Source organism: Protopterus annectens, chromosome 1.part0 (genome assembly GCF_019279795.1).
Source record: "Protopterus annectens isolate FY-2018-M chromosome 1.part0, PAN1.0, whole genome shotgun sequence".
Taxonomy (NCBI): Eukaryota; Metazoa; Chordata; order Ceratodontiformes; family Protopteridae; genus Protopterus; species Protopterus annectens.
The window spans coordinates 551,671,419-551,691,418 of NC_056725.1; the positions used below are offsets into that span (position 1 = coordinate 551,671,419).

General features: G+C 42.5%; 1 protein-coding gene across 1 annotated transcript in view; it reads right to left on the bottom strand.

The window, feature by feature from the left end:
- PTPN14 (protein tyrosine phosphatase non-receptor type 14) overlaps window positions 1-20,000 on the bottom strand; it is a 1,716,286-nt gene that overhangs the window by 179,244 nt on the left and 1,517,042 nt on the right. Inside the window, exon 15 of the mRNA XM_044061300.1 lies at window positions 3,029-4,521. Coding sequence (XP_043917235.1) covers window positions 3,029-4,521 — 1,493 coding nt within the window. The remainder of the gene's footprint in view (window positions 1-3,028; window positions 4,522-20,000) is intronic.

Genomic DNA, 20,000 nt, shown 5'->3' on the forward strand with positions numbered 1-20,000 from the left:
GGGATGGTGTCAAAGGCTTTGGCGAGGTCCAGATAGGCTGTGTGGACCGCCTTACCCTGGTTCACGGCTCTGGAGACTGATTCGATGAAGTCAATCAGGTTCAGGAGACAAGATCGGTCCAGTGTTTGAAGGTTGACAATGTATTTGTTATAAGTTCCATGATAATATGTTCCCCTGCAGATCAGGCTTGTCAGACTGATGGGGTGGTAGTTCCTGGGATCCAAGGTGGATCCCCCCTTGTGGAGTGGGATAAATGTAGCTGTGTGCCACTCAGTGGGCACAAAGCCTGAGATGAGGGTATGATTAAACATGACACTTAGGTGAGGTGCCAGTTCATTTTGTAGTTCATGTAGTACACAGCCCGGGATGTCATCTGGTCCCATGGATGCTGTACTCAGCTTTGGAGAGTGTGTTTTTTTACCTGTGGCCATTATTACCAAAATTTGGCAATCTTCCAGTATTGAGATGGGCCGTTTAGGGGGTGAGAGGGGGGTGAAGTTGGCACTGAATCGATCTGCCAGGATATTGGCAATATCCTTGGGATCAGTATATTTAATGCCATTCTGTTGTAGCTCAGAGCAGATCTGAGCATTGCCATTTAGATTCTTGACATACATTAAAGAACGCCTTGTGGTTGTCTTTGGAATCTTTTACAATTTTATTTTCATAACTAGCTTTGGAGGATTTTATGAGGGATCTCAGCTTCTTACTGAGGCTGGTAAGGTAGTTTTTTTGCATCCCGGGATTTTCCTCTTTTCTGTAACAGTTTCTTCCTTTTGTTGTAAAGTTTGTTTATGGCAGGGGACCACCAGATTGGCTTCCTTTTTTTGGAAGAGAGCATCTTGGTTCTATTTGGGATGGCACGATTCATGCACGAGTGGATGTGCTCGTACAGTGCCTTAGTGTAGGACTTAGCAGTCGAACTTTCAGTTCCCGTCTGCATGGGTGTCATGAAGTTTGTCACTTCTGACTTAAGTAGCATTCATAATTCCCTCCACCTTGACTAAAGCCCCAGTTCCAGCTGAAGAAAAGCAACCCCAAAGTATGATACTGCCACCACCATGCTTTACCGTGGGATGGTGTTTTTCTGGTGATGCGAAATGCTGTTTTTGCGCCAAGTATATCTTTTGGAATTGTGGCCAAAAAGTTCAACCTTGGTCTCATCAGACCATATCACATTTCCCCACATGCTTTTGGGAGACTTGATGTAGTGTTTTGCAAATTTTAGCTGGGCCTGGATGTTTTTCTGTGTAAGAAAAGGCTTCCGTCTTGCAACCATACCACATAGCCCAGACATATGGGGAATACGGGAGATTGTTGTCACATGTAGTACACAACCAGTACTTGCCAGAAATTCCTGCAGCTCATTCAGTGTTGCTGTAGGTCTCTTGGCAGCCTCCTTGACCAGTTATCATCTTGTCTTTTCATCAATTTTGGAGGGATGACCAGTTCTTTTCAATGTCACTGTTGTCCCATATTTTCTCCACCTTTTGATGACTATCTTTACTGAGTCCCATGGTATATCCAATGCTGTGGAAATTTTTTTGCACCCTCCTAACTGATACCTTTCAACAATGAGATCCCTTTGGTGCTTTGTAAGCTCTCTGCGAACCATGGCTTTTGCTGTAGTAGGCAACTGAGTAAATGTCAGAATAATCCTACTAGGACAGCTGAACTTTATTTGGGGTTAATCAGAGTCTCTTTAATTGATGGCAGGTGTGTACCTAAGAAGACTGAGTGCTGTAATTAAATCAAAAGGTGCTTCAACAAAGTATTAGTTTAAGGGTGTGCACACTTATGCAACCAGATTATTGTATGTTTTTTATTTTTTATATTTTTTCACCCTAACAAATTTGCTTGTTTTTCAATTGAATTGTACAGGTTATAGGTCACATTAAAGGTGGGAAAAGTTTTAAAATGATTTATTGTGGTCTCATTTTTTTATATCACAAAAACCTGGCATTTTAACAGGGGTGTGTACACTTTTTATATCCACTGTGTGTGTGCGTATATATATATATATATATATATATATATATATATATATATATATATATATGTGTGTGTATATATGTATACACACACACACACACACACACACACATATATATATATATATACACACACACATACATATAATAATATAATACAAGTCTACAGAAAAAGAACAAATGGCCTATATATCAACCACAAGATATCAACTTTGCAAATGTCGGTATGCTACTACATATGTGCCAAGCAAACATTGTGGTGTATGCAAAACACAATTTTTAAAAATAGCCTAAAACATCATTTTTTACAGGGGAGAAGCCTCCACACCCCCTGCTAATTATATACACTAACACTGAGACTACATGATGTTGGGGAAAGACCATATTTTCCCAACCCTGAGAACTGTGCAATTTTGCATACCTGATGACCATCTGCAACTAAATTTTGCTGACTAAACAGATGTCAACAAAATGGGATTTGCCACCTAAAATAGGGTTGCCTTGAGTTGTTTCAAATACAGAATTAAGTCTTTCATGCAACTATTAGCAGAAATGTACTAAATACATTTACCTTAAAATCTCAGGACTTTTGCCATTATTCCTGCTTCTCTGAAGGACACAACTACCCAAAAAGGGATTTACTTGCATAAAGAGGTGGTAACCCTACCTGACAAATTTCCCACTTTGTACGTTAATGGAGTGATTAGTGAAAACTTTCACTAAAGTACAGTGTCCTAAAACAACTGAGAGACTTTTGTTAAATGCATCACCTTAAAATAAAAATCATAAATACGTATACAATATATACAGTAGAAGATAAGACCATGAAGGAGAATATTAACAAAAATTAAAAAAAAATAATGATTTGATCTGTGTTGTGCTTCAGGCTTCTAGATTCTGTAAAGCTTCTGCTAATTTCAAACAATCGTCCCTTTTAATAGTGCAGAGCAAATTTAGTATGCTGATTAAAGGTACATACTGCCTAAATGAGATTTATGTATCTAAATGTATGCATGTGTTTAACATAAGAAACTTACCCGTAACATAATTTCTCTTTCCACTATGCTGTCCTCGATAGAGAACAGTTCTGACACAGGCCGCTCTTTAACTGGTTCTTTTTTAACCCTCTCTTTAACTGTTGACAAATCAGGCTCAGAGATGGATGGCCCAAGAGAAGGTCCATTTAGGGCCAACTGATCAGTTCGAGTGAGACCACTAGACTGATGTTGCCCAGGACTTGCAGCTTTTTCTCTGGCTGACAGCCTAGAAACATTGTCCTGCTCTTGCCTCAGGGCTCCATTGCTGACACTCTTTCTTGGCCCTGGGTATTCAGGAGGAGGCCTGTTTGGTATTCTAGCCAAAGCAGCTTGCAGCTGTGCACTATAGTCCATATTCGTCTCATGAGGAGGTACAATCTGTTCATTATACTCTGGGGTTTCTTCCTCTTCACTTTCACTGCTATGTATAAGCACTGTGGCATCAGACAAAGTCTTGTTGTGATAATGGGAAGGCTGAAGACATTCTTGAGGCTTTGACACAGAGTCATTTGTCTGCAACTGCTCACATAAAGTGTTTCTTCTTGGCAAAGGAGCATTGAAAGTCTTTAAAGCTATGGCTTCCATGCCACGAACCATGGTACTGATAACTTCAAAACTATGACGCTTACTTACAACTGCATGATGCTTGGCTACTGTAAGGGGCTCACTGACTTCTTGCAAAGACTGGTGGACAACTGGTGAACTGTCTTCTTGGAATGTCTTCACTGAAAGCTGTACCTTGCGAGTTACCAGGTCAGGACTGCTGCCACTGACATATCTGTGCCGATGACTTGCTAAGTCAGGAGTGCTAGTGGCAGGACGAGGGCTTGGGTATGGAGGTGGAGGCCTTGAAAAGTGGTTTTTCAGCATGTGGGCTGTGCTGTAATTTTGTGTTCCTTGTGGCTGAGTATTAGCAAGCTCTGGTGTGCTGACTGTGTGGGAGATGGCACTGGCTGCTGTTTGACACTGACTACTGCTGCAGTTGTTAGTGTTAGGTTTCATGTGCACAGAATGAGCAACAGGTTTACTATAGCTCACCTGAGGACCATAAGATGCAGGATACTGGCTTCTTTCCCTAATTTCAGGCTGGCTGTAGACCATTCCTTCTGGATGGTTGTAGGCATGTGTGTTCCCAATATTTAGATTTCTTAAGGACTGGCTCTGACGACCTGTGTAAACACTTCTCTTCATTTGCCTCATTACAGTGTCATAGTCTGGTGTTGGTCTATAGGATGGTACAATGATTGTACTGTGCCTGTGGCTGGGAATGTAGTCAGGCCTCATGATGTCACTTCCTGGGATGCTCAGATTGGAAGACATTGGAGAAGCCTGAATAAAGTTCTGTGAATGGTTTAGTGAATTCATACTGGGAGCACTATACACACTGCCATTTGGAACAGTACCATTCATACAAGTACAGTCCCCAGGATATCTGTCCAGGCTGGTTTGCGATCTGTAGTAAAATCCTTCTTCATTTCCATGGAAAATGCTGTCTGCGTAAACATAAAAAGAAAGTGAGCAATAAAAATATGGGAACATTTTCAGTTTACTTGCATAAACCATCATTGACACATCTCACTTTCCTACTGTTACCTTACGGTACTCCCATGTTTGAGCTCTCTAGGTTAAACCTAAGAATAAGGAACAGTCATGCCTAGACCTACTTGCCTCTGGCTGGTGCAGCCACCTTGGAAGAATTCAGGTGAAACATGATTCTGCCTGCCATTTGGTCTGGAGTCCCTGACAGGTGACAAGATACCTGGGAAATGTAGTTCAGTCAGGACAGTAGTGGGTTTGGTCAGGTCAGTGTCATCCTATAGTGACATCCATTTTTTCTGCTGCCTTCTATTTAGTAATATGCCACTTAAATTGACAACACGTCTTACACAGACGCAAACACACACACACACACACACACTTGTCAGTCAAAGAGACAAGGCCTTATATGCATACTGCTTACCAATAGAAGTAAGATTACCAGTTCCAGGAACAAAAGCTCAACACCAGTCCTAACCCAAATAAAAGTTACCAAGAAGCAAATGTTCCATTTTCAACCCCACTAAAGCTGGTCTTACCAGCATCAGGGCTTTCCCAAACCCAGGTACCAGTTCCAGATTCATGGCCTAATGGTTAAGGTGTTTGCCTTACAACAACAAGGCATGGGGGTTTTCTCTCACAAGGACTAATTGGCTAGGCTTACAATGGCTCGCAAGGGCACTTAGCCTAGTACTAATCTATGAACTATGAACTATTACTTGTGTTCCACAGCAGTACCATAAGCGCGCCAGTTACCATCTCTGTGATCTACTAATTGGGTTTATTGTAATGCAGGAATAGCACTGTCTGTCTTAAGGGCAACAATACCTTTCTGTTTCATCACCCTGATCTCCAAATACTCCCAATTCCACTCATGCTTCGGGTACAGAAATGCTGCACTCACAACAATCTATGTATGGATATGTAGACTTTCTGGTTCCCATCTGGACATGTTTCTTCATAGAGAAGTGCCTTTGAGAAGAAAATAGTAATCAAAAACTGCAGAAGAATTCATATAACAGCACATAAGCAAGACAAACTTACTGCCAATACACTGAAAGTAGCTGGTTAACTAGGACTGAGAACTTAACCAATAGGTAAACAGTTCACCAGATCCTTTATCTCCAACCATTCTGTGACTCCCCCAGCATGACGGAGTACTTCTGCTAAGATACATTTAGGTTCATAGGTTCATAGGTAGGTACTAGGCTATCTGCCCGAAGGCATTTATAAGCCTAGCCAGAATGTGTTGGCTTTCGCTGTCCCCTATGCCTCTGTCCAGTAGTGCTACTGAAGTGATCCCCGGGGTAAACTTTCTGTTTCCCATCCACTCTTCAAGTTTTCTTTTGAAGAATGTTAGCGAGGAGCTCTGCCTAATGTAGATTGGAATCTTGTTCCAAAGCATGGGAAGTCAATGGGACAGGAATCTATCCCTCCAGCATGTCTTATTTATTGTTGTGGTGAGGTTTAGATTCCTAGAGCATGTGGCTCAAGGGGATAAGGTTTTCTTTAGGTGGAGCATGTCCATGAATTCTGGGATGGATATGGCCTTGTATGTCAGGCAGAGATCACCTCTGAGTAGGCTGTATGCAACCGAGTACAGCTGGAGTTTCTTCAGTAGAGCTGCATAGGGCATCTGTTTGAGGCCAGTGATCCTCTTGGTGAGGTACTTCTGTGGTCTTTCCAGCAGATGTAGGTGTCTTGTAAGGTGCATCCCAAATGAGGCATTGTACTCTATGATGGGTCTGATGAGTGATGAGTAGAGGGGCACAATGACCTCTTTTGATCTGGATGCAAACTCTTTTGTGATTAGGTGGGCCACAAAGAAGGATTTTCTAACCACTTTGGCAATGTGATTATCAAAGAAGAGATTACTTGGGTCCCCAGACCCCTTATTACATTTTCCGTATTTAGGGGGCTACCACCTATGTGGTAGTTTGTGGGTACTTTGTTTTTTCCAAAGGGGATGACTATGCACTATTTGGCATTTAGCTTGAGGCCATGATTTTGATGCCAGGTATCCATCTCAGTGAGAAGCTTTTGGAGGATGTCTGTCAGCCAGAGAGTCAATTATAGACCCTAGTTTGCAGTCATCTGCGAACTTGGTCAGCCATAGTCCTCCTGTCTTTGCCTGTACCTCTGAGAAGTATATGCCGAACAGGAGGGGTCCTAGGATTGAACCCTGGGGAATGCCACTTGTAACCGTTTTAGAGTCAGACATAGCTCCTGCAACTCTCACCATGTGGGTTCTGTCCGTGAGCCAACTGGCAACCCATCTTGTGACATAGGGATTTATGTTCAGGCTGGTGAGCTTGTCTATAATACCAGAATGGGGAATGGTGTCGAAGGCCTTTGTGAAGTCTATGTATGCTGTGTGTACCACCTATCCCTTTTCTATAGCCTTGGTAACTGTCTCAAAGAAGTCCACCACGTTTAGGAGGCATGATCTGCCCTTAACAAGGTCAAACTGGGTAGGGTCCAGTGTTTGGAGATTCCCAATGTCTCTGTTAATGAGTTCCATGATGATGTGCTCCATAGTCTTGCAGACCAAGCTAGTCAGGCTTATACGGCGATAGTTCCCAGGGTCTGTTGTGGCTCCGCCTTTGTGGAGCAGAATAACCATTACTGTGCGCCACTCTATGTGTACGTAGCCTGTGGAGAGGCTGAGTTTGAACAGTGTATTTAGGTGAGGGGTTAGTTTGTCTTTGAGCTCATGTAGGACGCAGCCTGGGACACTGTCCGGTCCCATTGATGCTGTGTTTTTGGCTTTGAAGAGGGCTGTTTTAACCTGAGTGTCTGTGATTTCAGGGGCTCTACATTCTTCTGGTATGGTTATGAGCCCTTTTGGGGTTTGAGGGGGGTGATGTTTGCACTGAACTTGTCTGCCAGGATGTTGGCAACATCGGTTGGTTTAGCGCATTTTGTGCCATTCTGCATTAACTCTGAGCATTGCCACTTAGATTCTTGACATAGCTAAAGAATGCCTTGTGGTTATCTTTGGAGCCCTTGGCAATTTTTCTTTCGAAGATTGCCTTGGACAATTTTATGAGTAATCGTAGTTTCTTGCTGATGCTGATCAGAGATGTCTTCCCTTCTTGGGATTTTACTCTTTTCTGTACTAGTTTCCTCCTTCTACTGTATAGCTTGTTTATGGCAGGGGTCCATCAGACTGGTTTCCTTTTCTTGGAGGAGTGAGTCTTGGTTTGGCTTTGGATAGCATGATCCATGCATTCTTGTAGGTGCCCGTAGAATGCATTAGTAAAGGATTTTGCAGCTTGGACAGCGTTATCCTTTAGCATGGGGGCTTTGAAACTTTCCACCTCAGTTTAAGTAATGTGAAGTTTGCTTTTGAAAAGTTTTTCACGGTGGTTTCCTTGTCCGGGGTGGGGGGGGGGGTGGAATGTGGATATCCAAAGTGATTTGTTTATGGTCAGATCTAACCAGCGAGGGGTTGACTTCTGGTGTGGAACACCAGTCGCACATGTTGGTGATAACCAGGTCCAATATGTTGTCACCTCTGGTGGGAGTGTTGACCAGTTGATCCAGGGCATTTGAGTTTGTAAATTCTAGGAAATGTTGGGCAAGGGAGTAAGTACTTGAGTAGTTTTCCCAGTTAATGTTTGAGTAGTTGAAATCACCCAATATTAAGGTGTTTGGTAGGACCTTTATGTTTTCCAGTGTTTCCAGAAATGTGGAATGGGGGTCCTGGGACATGGTGGGTGATCTGTAGCAAGCTACAATTTGAATTGCAGTTTTGCCCATTGTTAGTTGCACATGGATGATCTCTGAAGCATCGTGCTGTGCCACTAACCTGGAGGTGTGGGTATCCTTGATGAATATGGATACTCCCCCGCCTTTTGTATTTCGGTCTGGGTTCTATGGCCGAAATGTATGGTATAAGTTGTAGCCTGGTAGTGCTGGGGTACTCTCTGGAGCCTTAAACCAGGTTTCTGTTACTGCACATATATCGATTTTCTCCATAATGAGGAGTGCCTCAAGTGCATGGATTTTGAGGTTTAGACTTCTGGCACTGAGTAGCATTACCCGCAGATTTTTGTTACTTGTGCTATTTACAGCGGTGGGTTTGTCTTTTGAGCCTTGCCTAAAAAAGGCACTATGGGGGTGGCAAGAGCCTTGGTCAGTATTCAAAAGCCTAAAGGTCACAGGTGCAAGCCGTCTCTAGCAAAGCAACGTGGCTTGTCAAGCATGTCATCCCAGGCAGACAGACACTGGATCTCTGGGTTTCATTTGTACAGCTAAAAGACATAGAACAGCAGCATTGAAGTTTAGATTTCATCAACTGGAATAAAAATGGTTATCCACAAATAAATTACACACCTCTCCCATTTAAGACCTCAAGACAGTTTGTTGTGTAGATGGGTGATTCTTTGCCTTAGGTGTTTGCTATTTCTCCACAGCTGTGCATCCATAAAGTTACAAGTAACTGGGTGAGGGGGTTAACCCACCAAAAATACGTATTATCAGTTCATTCACTGCTTGTGAATTTCTTTGTTTTGAATTTAAGTATAGTGGCTTCTTTTCTTATAGTTTCTATTAAATTATATGAATCCATATGAAGAGCTAAGCGAAGATACTGCCCAGAGGTCTGATGATATTACACTCATGATTCTGAGAAAATCTGCATGTGTATTAGCAGACTTAAAAAGTCAATCAAACATGGGAACGTAGCATTCAGAAATCTGTTACTTTAAATCCTAAAGAAAATGCCCTAAGGGGTAAGTACCAGCCTGTTTTTTGTTTTTTTTTTTGCTGAAAGATCACGTAAGTGTACCTTAATTCAGTTGCTTGACTGTACTGTACTGGAGCTTAACAGAGGGGAATCCCATGGATGAGGCATACCCAGATGTCAGTAAACCCATATCTCAGTACCACAAAAAGGGGCAGCTGGCAGCCTGAAATGATCAAGGGTGGAATGAAATTAATTAAATGAGTGAAAAGTGGCTAAGTAAAAAGAAATAACCAGAATATTAGAGGAATTATGCTAAAAATAAGTGTGATTAAGTGGAGTATTACGGGTCTCATACCTTGCTACATGCGATTTGGAATCTTTGTGTCAAACATCACAATTGAAACCAAGAACAAAATCAATCCACATGCAGCTGCAAGGAACCTAGAAAATTTTGGTGAAAAAGAAATGGCAACTAAGGTTTAATGAAGGAAGCCCTAAATGGATGCAGCAGCAGTTTAATCATTTCAAAGCGGAATAGCAGATGTAAGGTATCTTTCTGAACAGCACAGAATAAGAAGACAAAATTGGGATGATGGCTACAGATCCTTAGTCAGACTTCACCTGGAGTACTGTCTTCGGCTTTACTGCCCTTACACAGAAAAGGAAATCAAAACGATTACAAATTCAAAGAATGCATCTAATATGACAGAAGGGATAGAGAAAATAAGATTCAGATGAGAGACTAAAGGATAAACAGATTCACACCAGATGAAATAAAACAAATCAGCCTTACTATAATCTCAATTAAGCCATATCGCATATCCTGTCTCTGTCTGCTATTCATTAAGCCTGCTGACATAAGTGAAAAGCCATCTAAAGATAGCAAGCTAAATGTAATTCTCATACTAGACAAGCTTATCATTTTTCTATCATATAGTGATGCTAAGGAGTTGCATTGTGTCTTTGTGGACTTAGAGAAAGCATATGACAGGGTGCCTAGAGAGGAGTTATGGTATTGTATGAGGAAGTCGGGAGTGTCAGAGAAGTATGTAAGAGTGGTACAGGATATGTACGAGGGTAGTGTGACAGTGGTGAGGTCTGCAGTGGGAGTGATGGATGCATTTAAGGTGGAGGTGGGATTACATCGAGGATCAGCTCTGAGCCCTTTCTTATTTGCAATGGTGATGGACAGGTTGACAGACGAGATCAGAAAGGAGTCCGCATGGACTATGATGTTTGCAGATGACATTGTGATCTGTAGTGAGAGAAGGGAACAGGTGGAGGAGACCCTGGAGAGGTGGAGATATACTCTAGAGAGAAGAGGAATGAAGGTCAGCAGGACTAAGACAGAATATATGTGTGTGAATGAGAGGGAGGATAGAGGAATGGTGAGGATGCAGGGAGTAGAGGTGGCGAAGGTGGATGAGTTTAAGTACTTGGGATCAACAGTTCAGAGTAATGGTGAGTGTGGAAAAGAGATGAAGAAGAGAGTGCAGGCAGGATGGAGTGGGTGGAGAAGAGTGTCAGGAGTGATTTGTGACAGACGAATACCAGTAAGAGTGAAAGGGAAGGTCTTCAAGAGGGTAGTGAGACCTGCTATGTTATATGGGTTGGAGACAGTGGCATTGACAAAAAGGCAGGAGTCAGAGCTGGACATGGCAGAGTTAAAGATGTTAAGATTTGCACTGGGTGTGATGTGGGTGGACAGGATTAGGAATAAGTATATTAGAGGGTCAGCCCATGTTGGAAGGTTTGGAGACAAAGCCAGAGAGGCAAGATTACGTTGGTTTGGACATGTGCTGAGGAGGGATGCAGAGTATATTGGGAAAAAGATGCTAAGGATGAAGCTGCCAGGTAACAGGAAAAGAGGAAAGCCTAAGATAAGGTTTATGGATGTGGTGAGAGAGGACATGCAGGTAGTTGGTGTGACAGAGCAAGATGCAGAGGACAGGAAGAAATGGAAACAGATGATCTGCTGTGGCGACCCCTAATGAGAGCAGCCAAAAGAAGAAGATAGTGATGCTGTTATAGGATACTGTTATATTATGGGAGCAATCTGCATGTGGTCTCTGAAAAGATGCAGCTTGCTGTCAAAAGCTATGTGACAGGGACTTTGTGAAATAATTGAATCTTGGATAATGCCTGCAACTGCCTTTTCACCATTTTTTTGTACAATGGGTATAGCAACTAAGCAGAACTGCAGATTTTCAGGGGTAACCTGTGAGTACTGTTTGGTGTGATTAAGTAATTTAAATTGGAATTACACCGTTTACAAACAGAGATGAAAATAACAACATCTAGTACTATAGGATGAAACATCTTTGCAGCCTGTAGACATAACCATCTATGTTATACTGCCAGAAAACATCAGCAGAGAAACAAGTTAATAAATGGGGAAAGGCCCCAAAGAAGTATACCTGGAAGTGCATGCCTTTCTAACTTGCTGCTGATCATTAATGAGAGCCCCACTCATTAGTAGCATGTTCTCAGTGCTGCAATTCAGCAGCATGTTCTCAGCGCTGCAATTCAGCAGCATGTTCTCAGCGTTGCAATTCAGCAGCATGTTCTCAGCGTTGCAATTCAGCAGCATGTTCTCAGCACTGCAATTCAGCAGCATGTTCTCAGTGTTGCAATTCAGCAGCATGTTCTCAGCGCTGCAATGCAGCAGCATGTTCTCAGCAGTGCAATGCAGTTGCATGTTCTCGGTGTTGCAATTCAGCTTTTCAAGGGGATAAGAAAGCAGACTTTTGTTGCTGCTTATTTGTAGTAGCTATTGTACATAACTGGATTTTCTGCACTTTCAAAAACAAGAGCCATACCTCTCAACCTATTACTGCAAGAAATCTGGACAAAGCCTAAAATAATGGGGGGACAACGGCCCAAAAAAGGGACAGATTTTAAATATTGCTCTTATAAACTTAGAAAGTTGCTAAAATTGCACAATTTGTATTAGCATGTATTTTCTGAAAGACACAAAGTCTGAAATTCAAATGTATTCCATTATTTGGTGACTTCAATCATCAGAGATTTGCCAGAAAACTACAAGCTTTATGAAGAGCAAACCGAAAACATGAGGCAAAAATTTGGACATTCTGAGAAAATCTGGACAGTTGAGAGGTATGCCAAAAGCACAAATGGCATTTCCACATATCAGATTTGATTGTCCAACAAATTGTCTACACAGCTTGCCTTCTTTCCAATAAAAAATGTTGTAAAACATTTTACACCAGATTGTGATGAACCAAAAACTACTGGATGGTTGACCAAAAGTGCCAAGGTCTAAACCCTCAAATAATACACTAAATTTGTGTTTGTCAGTCTGAATAACTTCTTGAAAATGTTTTGGTTCTCAGACCTCTTGCTGACCTACTTAGGCATTCACATAATGCAATATGTTTACACTAAGTCATTCTTCATGTAAACCCTCTTATTGTGGAAAACTAGACGCTGAGGGACCTAGTCATTATACTGTAGAGAACAGTGTTTTTTTGCCCTGACTACAGCTCCCAGCTAAAGATGTTGTTTGATATGTAAAGACATCATGCTTGGGGCACATGCATCCAGCAATGTACCCCAGACCTAATGTCCCATACCACTAAACATTTATAAGTCCCCAGTCATAATTTGACAAACACAGAATACAGGGCTTACCCCCTCCCATCCCTCAGTTATACCTCCTACTCTGGGGCCACAAATTAAAATTCAGCTATCAGATCCCCAGACCTTTACATTTCCTCTACACCAACAGGCCTGCCTTAGTCAGACCAACCAGAAGACAAACTTGTTTAAAAAAAAAAAAAAAAAAACACAGCATTTTATTAAGTCACATGTTTAGTAATAAAATATATACAAATGGCCCAAAACTCTATTGCAGGCAAATGTATAACAAAATTAGTAGGTGGAAAAAGCTGAGAAGTGAGGGATGAAAGAAGTTATGAGGGAATGAATGATCTAAGACAGACGCTGTGCCACAAAAGTGTTACAATTAATGAATGGGGTTGTACAGTGTGGCATATTTATTAGAATACCCTCAAAGGTGAAGAATGCTGGCTACATGAGATTTACTTCAGTCTCTTAGTCCTTTGTTGTAAATCTTTTTAATGCAATTTTTGTAAAAAAAAACAACATTTAACCGCCATTCATTCATTTTCTATTTTATAATACTCACTTCACATGTGTGCAAAGTAACAGAGAAGCTGTAAGGCAATAAATTAGATAGGACACTGCTTCGTCACAGCATATGCTCTCAGAAAGACACACGCACACACACACACACACACACACACACACACACACACACACACACACACACACACACACACAACTAGAAGTAATTTAAAGGATCACTAACTACCAACTGGCATGTTTTTAGGATGTTGCAAGAAACTAATGCCCCCAACACATATCCACAAGGAGACCCAACACAAATCCATAAGGAAGGCAGACAAACTTTGCATATACATACTTCTGACAATGACCAAATCAGAACAGTAAGAACTGTGAGACAACAAAGCTAACTGCTACATCACTGTCTCCCTTCTGACCAGTATTATAACATTAAAAATATCTTGACTTATACATAGCTCCCTTTTAGTCATTTAACTTAAAATTCACAGTCTGTGTGTCATTTGTCATAAATCCTTTTATTGTGTATTATATGCTCCATAGTCCATAACCCAGCCACTGGGGATGCACAAGCCAGTGCATTTCTTTGTGCCAGTCCCAAGCACGGATAAATGGGGAGGGCTGCATCAGGAAGGGCATCCGGAGTAAAAAATTCTGCCACAACACTTGTGGTGCAAAATTTTCATATTTCCATACTGGATCGGTCGAGGCCTGGGTTAACAATGACCGCCACCAGTACTGTTAGCCAACAGGGTGCTGGCGGAAATTGGGCTACTGTTGGCCGAAGGAGAAAAGGAGGGCGAAGGCATGCCCGAAGGCAGGAAGAGAGGAGGAAGGTTAGGAGTGTAGCAGTGAGGGTAGGTACTTTGAATGTTGGCAGTATGACTGGTATAGGGAGAGAGCTAGCTGATATGATGGAGAGAAGGAAGGTTGATATATTGTCCGTGCAAGAGACCAGATGGAAGGGAAGTAAGGCCAGGTGTATAGGAAATGGGTTCAAATTGTTCTATCATGGTGTGGATGGCAGGAGAAATGGGGTAGGGGTTATACTAAAGGAACAATATGCCAAGAGTGTTTTAGACGTGAAGAGAGTGTCTGACAGAGTGATGTTTATGAAGCTCAAAATTGATGGTGTAATAATGAATGTTGTTAGTGCATATGCTCCACAAGTTGGGTGTGCGATGGATGAGAAAGAGAAATTTTGGAGTGAGCTAGATGAAGTTGTGGTGAGTGTACCCAAGGGTGAGAGACTAGTGATTGGAGTGGACTTTAATGGGCATGTTGGCGAAGTGAACAGAGGGGATGAGGAAGTGATGGGTAGGTATGGTGTTAAGGATAGGAATGGAGAAGGTCAGATGATTGTGGATTTTGCGAAACGCGTGGACATGGCTGTGGTGAATATGTATTTTAAGAAGAGGGAGGAGCACAGGGTGACGTACAAGAGTGGAGGAAGATGCACACATGTGGATTATATCCTATGTAGGAGGGCCAGTCTGAAGGAGATTGGAGACTGTAAAGTGGTGGCAGGGGAAAGTGTAGTTAAGCAGCACAGAATGGTGGTCTGTAGGATGACGTTGGTGATCAAGAAGAGGAGGAGGAGTGTGAAAGCAGTGCCAATGATTAAATGGCGGAAGTTAAAAAAGGGTGATTGTGAAGTGGAGTTTAGGGAAGAGTTAAGAAAGGCACTGGGAGGCAGTGGAGAGTTACCGAATAGCTGGGTAACTACAGCAGAACTAGTAAGGGAGACTGCTAGAAAGGTGCTTGGTGTGACATCTGGACAAAGGAAGGAGGACAAGGAGACCTGGTGGTGGAATGAGGAAGTACAGGAGAGTATACAGAGGAAGAGGCTGGCGAAGAAGAAGTGGGATTGTCAAAGAGATGAAGAAAGTAGACACAAGTATAAGGAGATGAGGCGCATGGCAAAGAGAGAGGTGGCAAAGGCTAAGGATAAGGCGTTTGGAGAGTTGTATGAGAGATTGGACACTAAAGAGGGAGAAAAGGACCTGTACCAATTGGCTAGACAGAGGGACAGAGCTGGGAAAGATGTGCAGCAAGTAAGGGTGATAAAGGATAGTGAGGGAAAGGTACTCACAGGAGAGGAGAGTGTGTTCAGTAGATAGAAAGAGTATTTTGAGAGGCTGATGAATGAAGAGAATGAGAGAGAGAGAAGGTTGGATGATGTGGGGATAGTGAATCAGGAAGTGAAACAGATTAGTAAGGAGGAAGTAAGGACAGCTATGAAGAGGATGAAGAATGGAAAGGCTGTTGGCCCAGATGACATACCAATGGAAGCATGGAGGTGCTTAGGAGAAATGGCAGTGGAATTTTTAACTAGATTGTTTAATGAAATTTTGGAAAGTCAGAGGATGCCTGAGGAGTGGAAAAAAAGTGTTTTGGTACCTATCTTTAAGAATAAGGGTGATGTGCAGAGCTGCAGTAACTACAGAGGGATAAAATTGATCAGTCACAGCTTGAAGTTATGGGAAAGAGTAGTAGAAGCTAGGTTAAGAAGGGAGGTGATGATTAGTGATCAGCAGTATGGTTTCATGCCAGGAAAGAGCACTACAGATGCAATGTTTGCTCTGAGAGTGTTATTGGAGAAATACAGAGAAGGTCAGAAGGAGTTGCATTGTGTCTTTGTAGACTTGGAGAAAGCATATGACAAGGTGCCTAGAGAAGAGTTGTGGTATTGTATGAGGAAGTCGGGAGTGGCAGAGAAGTATGTAAGAGTGGTACAGGACATGTACGAGGGTAGTGTGACAGTGGTGAGGACTGCAGTGGGAGTGACAGATCCGTTTAAGGTGGAGGTGGGATTACATCAAGGATCAGCTCTGAGTCTTTCTTATTTGCAGTGGTGATGGACAGGTTGACAGATGAGATCAGACAGGAGGCCCCGTGGACTATGATGTTTGCAGATGACATTGTGATCTGTAGTGAGAGTAGGAATCAGGTTGAGGAGACTCTGGAGAGGTGGAGATATGATCTAGAGAGCAGAGGAATGAAGGTCAGCAGGGCTAAGACAGAATATATGTGTGTAAATGAGAGGGAGGGTAGAGGAATGGTGAGGATGCAGGGAGTAGAGTTGGTAAAGGTGGACGAGTTTAAGTACTTGGGATCAACAGTTCAGAGTAATGGTGAATGTGGAAGAGAGGTGAAGAAGAGAGTACAGGCAGGGTGTAATGGGTGGAGAAGAGTGTCAGGAGTGATTTGTGACAGACGGGTATCAATAAGAGTGAAAGGGAAGGTCTACAAGAGGGTAGTGAGACCAGCTATGTTATATGGGTTGGAAACAGTGGCACTGACAAAATGGCAGGAGTCAGAGCTGGATGTGGCAGAATTAAAGATGTTAAGATTTGCACTCAGTGTGACTAGGATGGATAGGATTAGGAATCAGTATATTAGAGGGTCAGCTCATGTTGGACAGTTTGGAGACAAAGCAAGAGAGACGAGATTGCATTGGTTTGGACATGTGCTGAGGAAGGATGATGGGTATATTGGGAAAAAGATGCTAAGGATGGAGCTGCCAGCTAAGAGGAAAAGAGGAAGGCCTAAGATAAGGTTTATGGACGTGGTGAGAGAGGACATGCAGGTGGTTGGTATGACAGAGCAAGATGCAGAGGATAGGAAGAAATGGAAAGAGATGATCTGCTGTGGCGACCCCTAACGGGAAAAGCCGAAAGATGAAGATGATGATGCTCCATAGTCCATGAAGATAACAGCATGAAGGTATCAGCCACTGTGACTGACAGCACCATACTACATGGTTCCCAAAAGCAAATTAATTTTGTTTACAGTCATCTAAAAGATAAGCGTATTACTTCATAAATGAGGGACCGGGCTCAACCAAGGTAGTAATCATGTTATCTAGGATTCATGCATTTTTGTTATAAGTTGGGACTCGGGATTAAGGTAGGTAATAATGCCCTGTGGTATGTATGTAAGTGAGATTCACAGAATAGTGACACAGTGTACAAAATTGTGTATTACTATTTCCCAAAGGTATGGCAATTTTGTTTATATTAGCCTTTCACGCTGGGGGGTGCAGTGGGGACACTTGCTCCTGGCAAAAAAAAAAATTACAGGAGAACAGTGACTGTCAACACTCACTGTTCTCTTGTAGTTTCATTGCTTTTTTATCTAGAATGCCAGGACTCACAATTATGGGTCTTACAAAAGGAAGTCATCTTTTTCATTGGCATGACAATGAAACACTGAATAACCTCTTCTTGACTCATGACAAAGTAATGTTTAGACATTACCACATCCATTCCAACATAATGTCTTTGATTACAAATGGATCTTAGTGAAAATGTTTGGGACAGGTAGAGAGAGACAGAAACATTAGTATTTTAGTCACAGCTGGAACTCTAGGAACTCCACAATAGTATCTACTGGGGAAATGTGAAGCAGGTGGCACTCAGTCCCTTGTGACTTTTGCCAGGTTCACCCATGATTGCTGTTTACATTTATTGAAGAACTATATTCTGATACAGGGTCTTGCTAACTGGTCAGGAATGCACTTCTAATAATACTCAGTATAGTACTCAGTGTAGCATGCCACTAAGTCTTTTCTGTTAGTGTGTGTGTGTAATGGTAACAGCACTCCCTTATTAAACACCTGACTCCATTAAGGACAATTGCTTGCTTATTCAATAATGGCCTGCTGTAATCAGTCATCACTTGCAAACTGTCTGCATGTGACACTTTCCCGGATTTACTATTCCTCCATGCAGGACTAGGTTAGTCCTGCACGGAGGTGGCCATTTAGGAACTGGACGGCAGCGTGCCATGCATAGTAATGAGGCTCGCTGCCTGAGCTCCTAACCTTACACGGAGTGTGTAAGAGTGCAGGGGGTGTGTCTAAGAGCAGAGTTCTCAGAATATACATGCCCCCGCAATGAAGAACAGCAGAAAGGGGTATGAAATGAGCGAGACCGCTCATTGGTGTCTGCATATCCCCACCAACAGCCCCCCTTGTGTACAACAGCAAAAGTATACAGAAATAAAATGAACAAACCCTTTATTTTTTTTTAAATCTGATTCAAGCTAACCATAGGTGCTCGGGTGTGCCCATCGCTTGGCTACGGTTAATGCAGCTTAAATGGCTGAAGAGGATGACAAGGAAGATATATGCAAATGAAGCAGCATAGCAATAGTGTAGTGGGCAGAGCATTTGCCTTATGAGCAGGCATTCCCGGTTCGAGTCCCACTGCAGCACAATCCATTTTCCATGGGAAAGCATGTTGTGACTAATATTTATGTTGCACAATCCACTAAATGACATATATTTATGAACTGGCGTACTGCAGTAAATGCACATGTGAGATGTTAGTATCATAGTGAATAAAGAACTAGTAAGCAGGTTTAAGCACCAATAAGCAGTAGTAAGCATATTTAAGCACTAGTAAGTGAGCTTAAGCCCGTTTGCGCGGGGGTAAGCAATGCGCACACAGGTTAAGCAATTCTGAAGCGTACTCTCTATAAGCAGATGTAACTGGAGGTTAGCAGTGCTTACCGTTGCGCAAACCTGCTTACAAATGCTCAAAAGTGCCTTAATCACTCTGTATCCAACAGCCCTTGTTCTGCCCATCAACAAAATAAACAGCCATGCAGGTCTCAAACCCAGGACCCTATACACCATAGTCAGAGTAGTTAACCACCAAGCCATCACAGAAGTACAGAAGAATGAGGTATCAGCAAAGTCTTCACCATAGGAAAACCAAACTGAACCTGTGAAAGGAATCAGTATAGAGACATATGTGCCTTAACCCACTACATAACATAAATATGTGAACTGGAGTACAGCAGTAACCTCAGAAGTCAGGTGTAATTGCAATAGAGTGTTGAAGTCTCCAATAAAACAGAAGGACCCCATACAGTGCATGTATAAATGAATCATGGATACCAGGCATACATATAAGGTGTAATGAATAATAAATCAATGCCAAAAAGAAATTATAATGCAAAGTCTAATGTAAGCAATGCTAAGCATTGCACAGGCCAGCTTAAGAGGTCTAAGCAATGTGTAGGCCAGCTAACTCACTGTGCCCAGTGTTATACCCCTTTAAACAATGCCAAGCCTAGGTAAGCAGGTTTGTCCATAGTCTAGCCTTTTCAAAACTGGCCAATCACAGAAAAGTGCGGGAAATTGGCCCTACTTAAACCCAAGAGGTTGGAATACATCTCATAAATGGTTGTAGCTTCCCCTTGCAGGCACCATATCAGGAAGGGGAGAAGGTGTGTGCTTTTGGGCGCAGCGCTGGTGCATCCAGGAGTCCAGAATCATGGCAGGAATCCTTGTCAAAGACCATGATCAGAGACTGCTGCAGGGCCAGTACCTGGGCTCCCAATATAAGGTGGAGGCCTGTGGCCATCTCGCCCGAACTGGTGAGCAGGTCAGGCATCACTATGCTGACCTGAAGCGGCGTAAGGGGGACCTCTTGGAGCAGTGGATCCAAGAGGCTAGAGCGGCAGGGGATGTTCCAGTTGTGTGTAAGTATCACCCCACTATGTGTGTAATAATTTCCAGGTCAGGTATATCATGGATAGGTATGGCTAAATATTCCTCTTATGTCCACCACAGCTGCAATGGAGTGGGCCGCGAACCAGGAGGCCTACGTC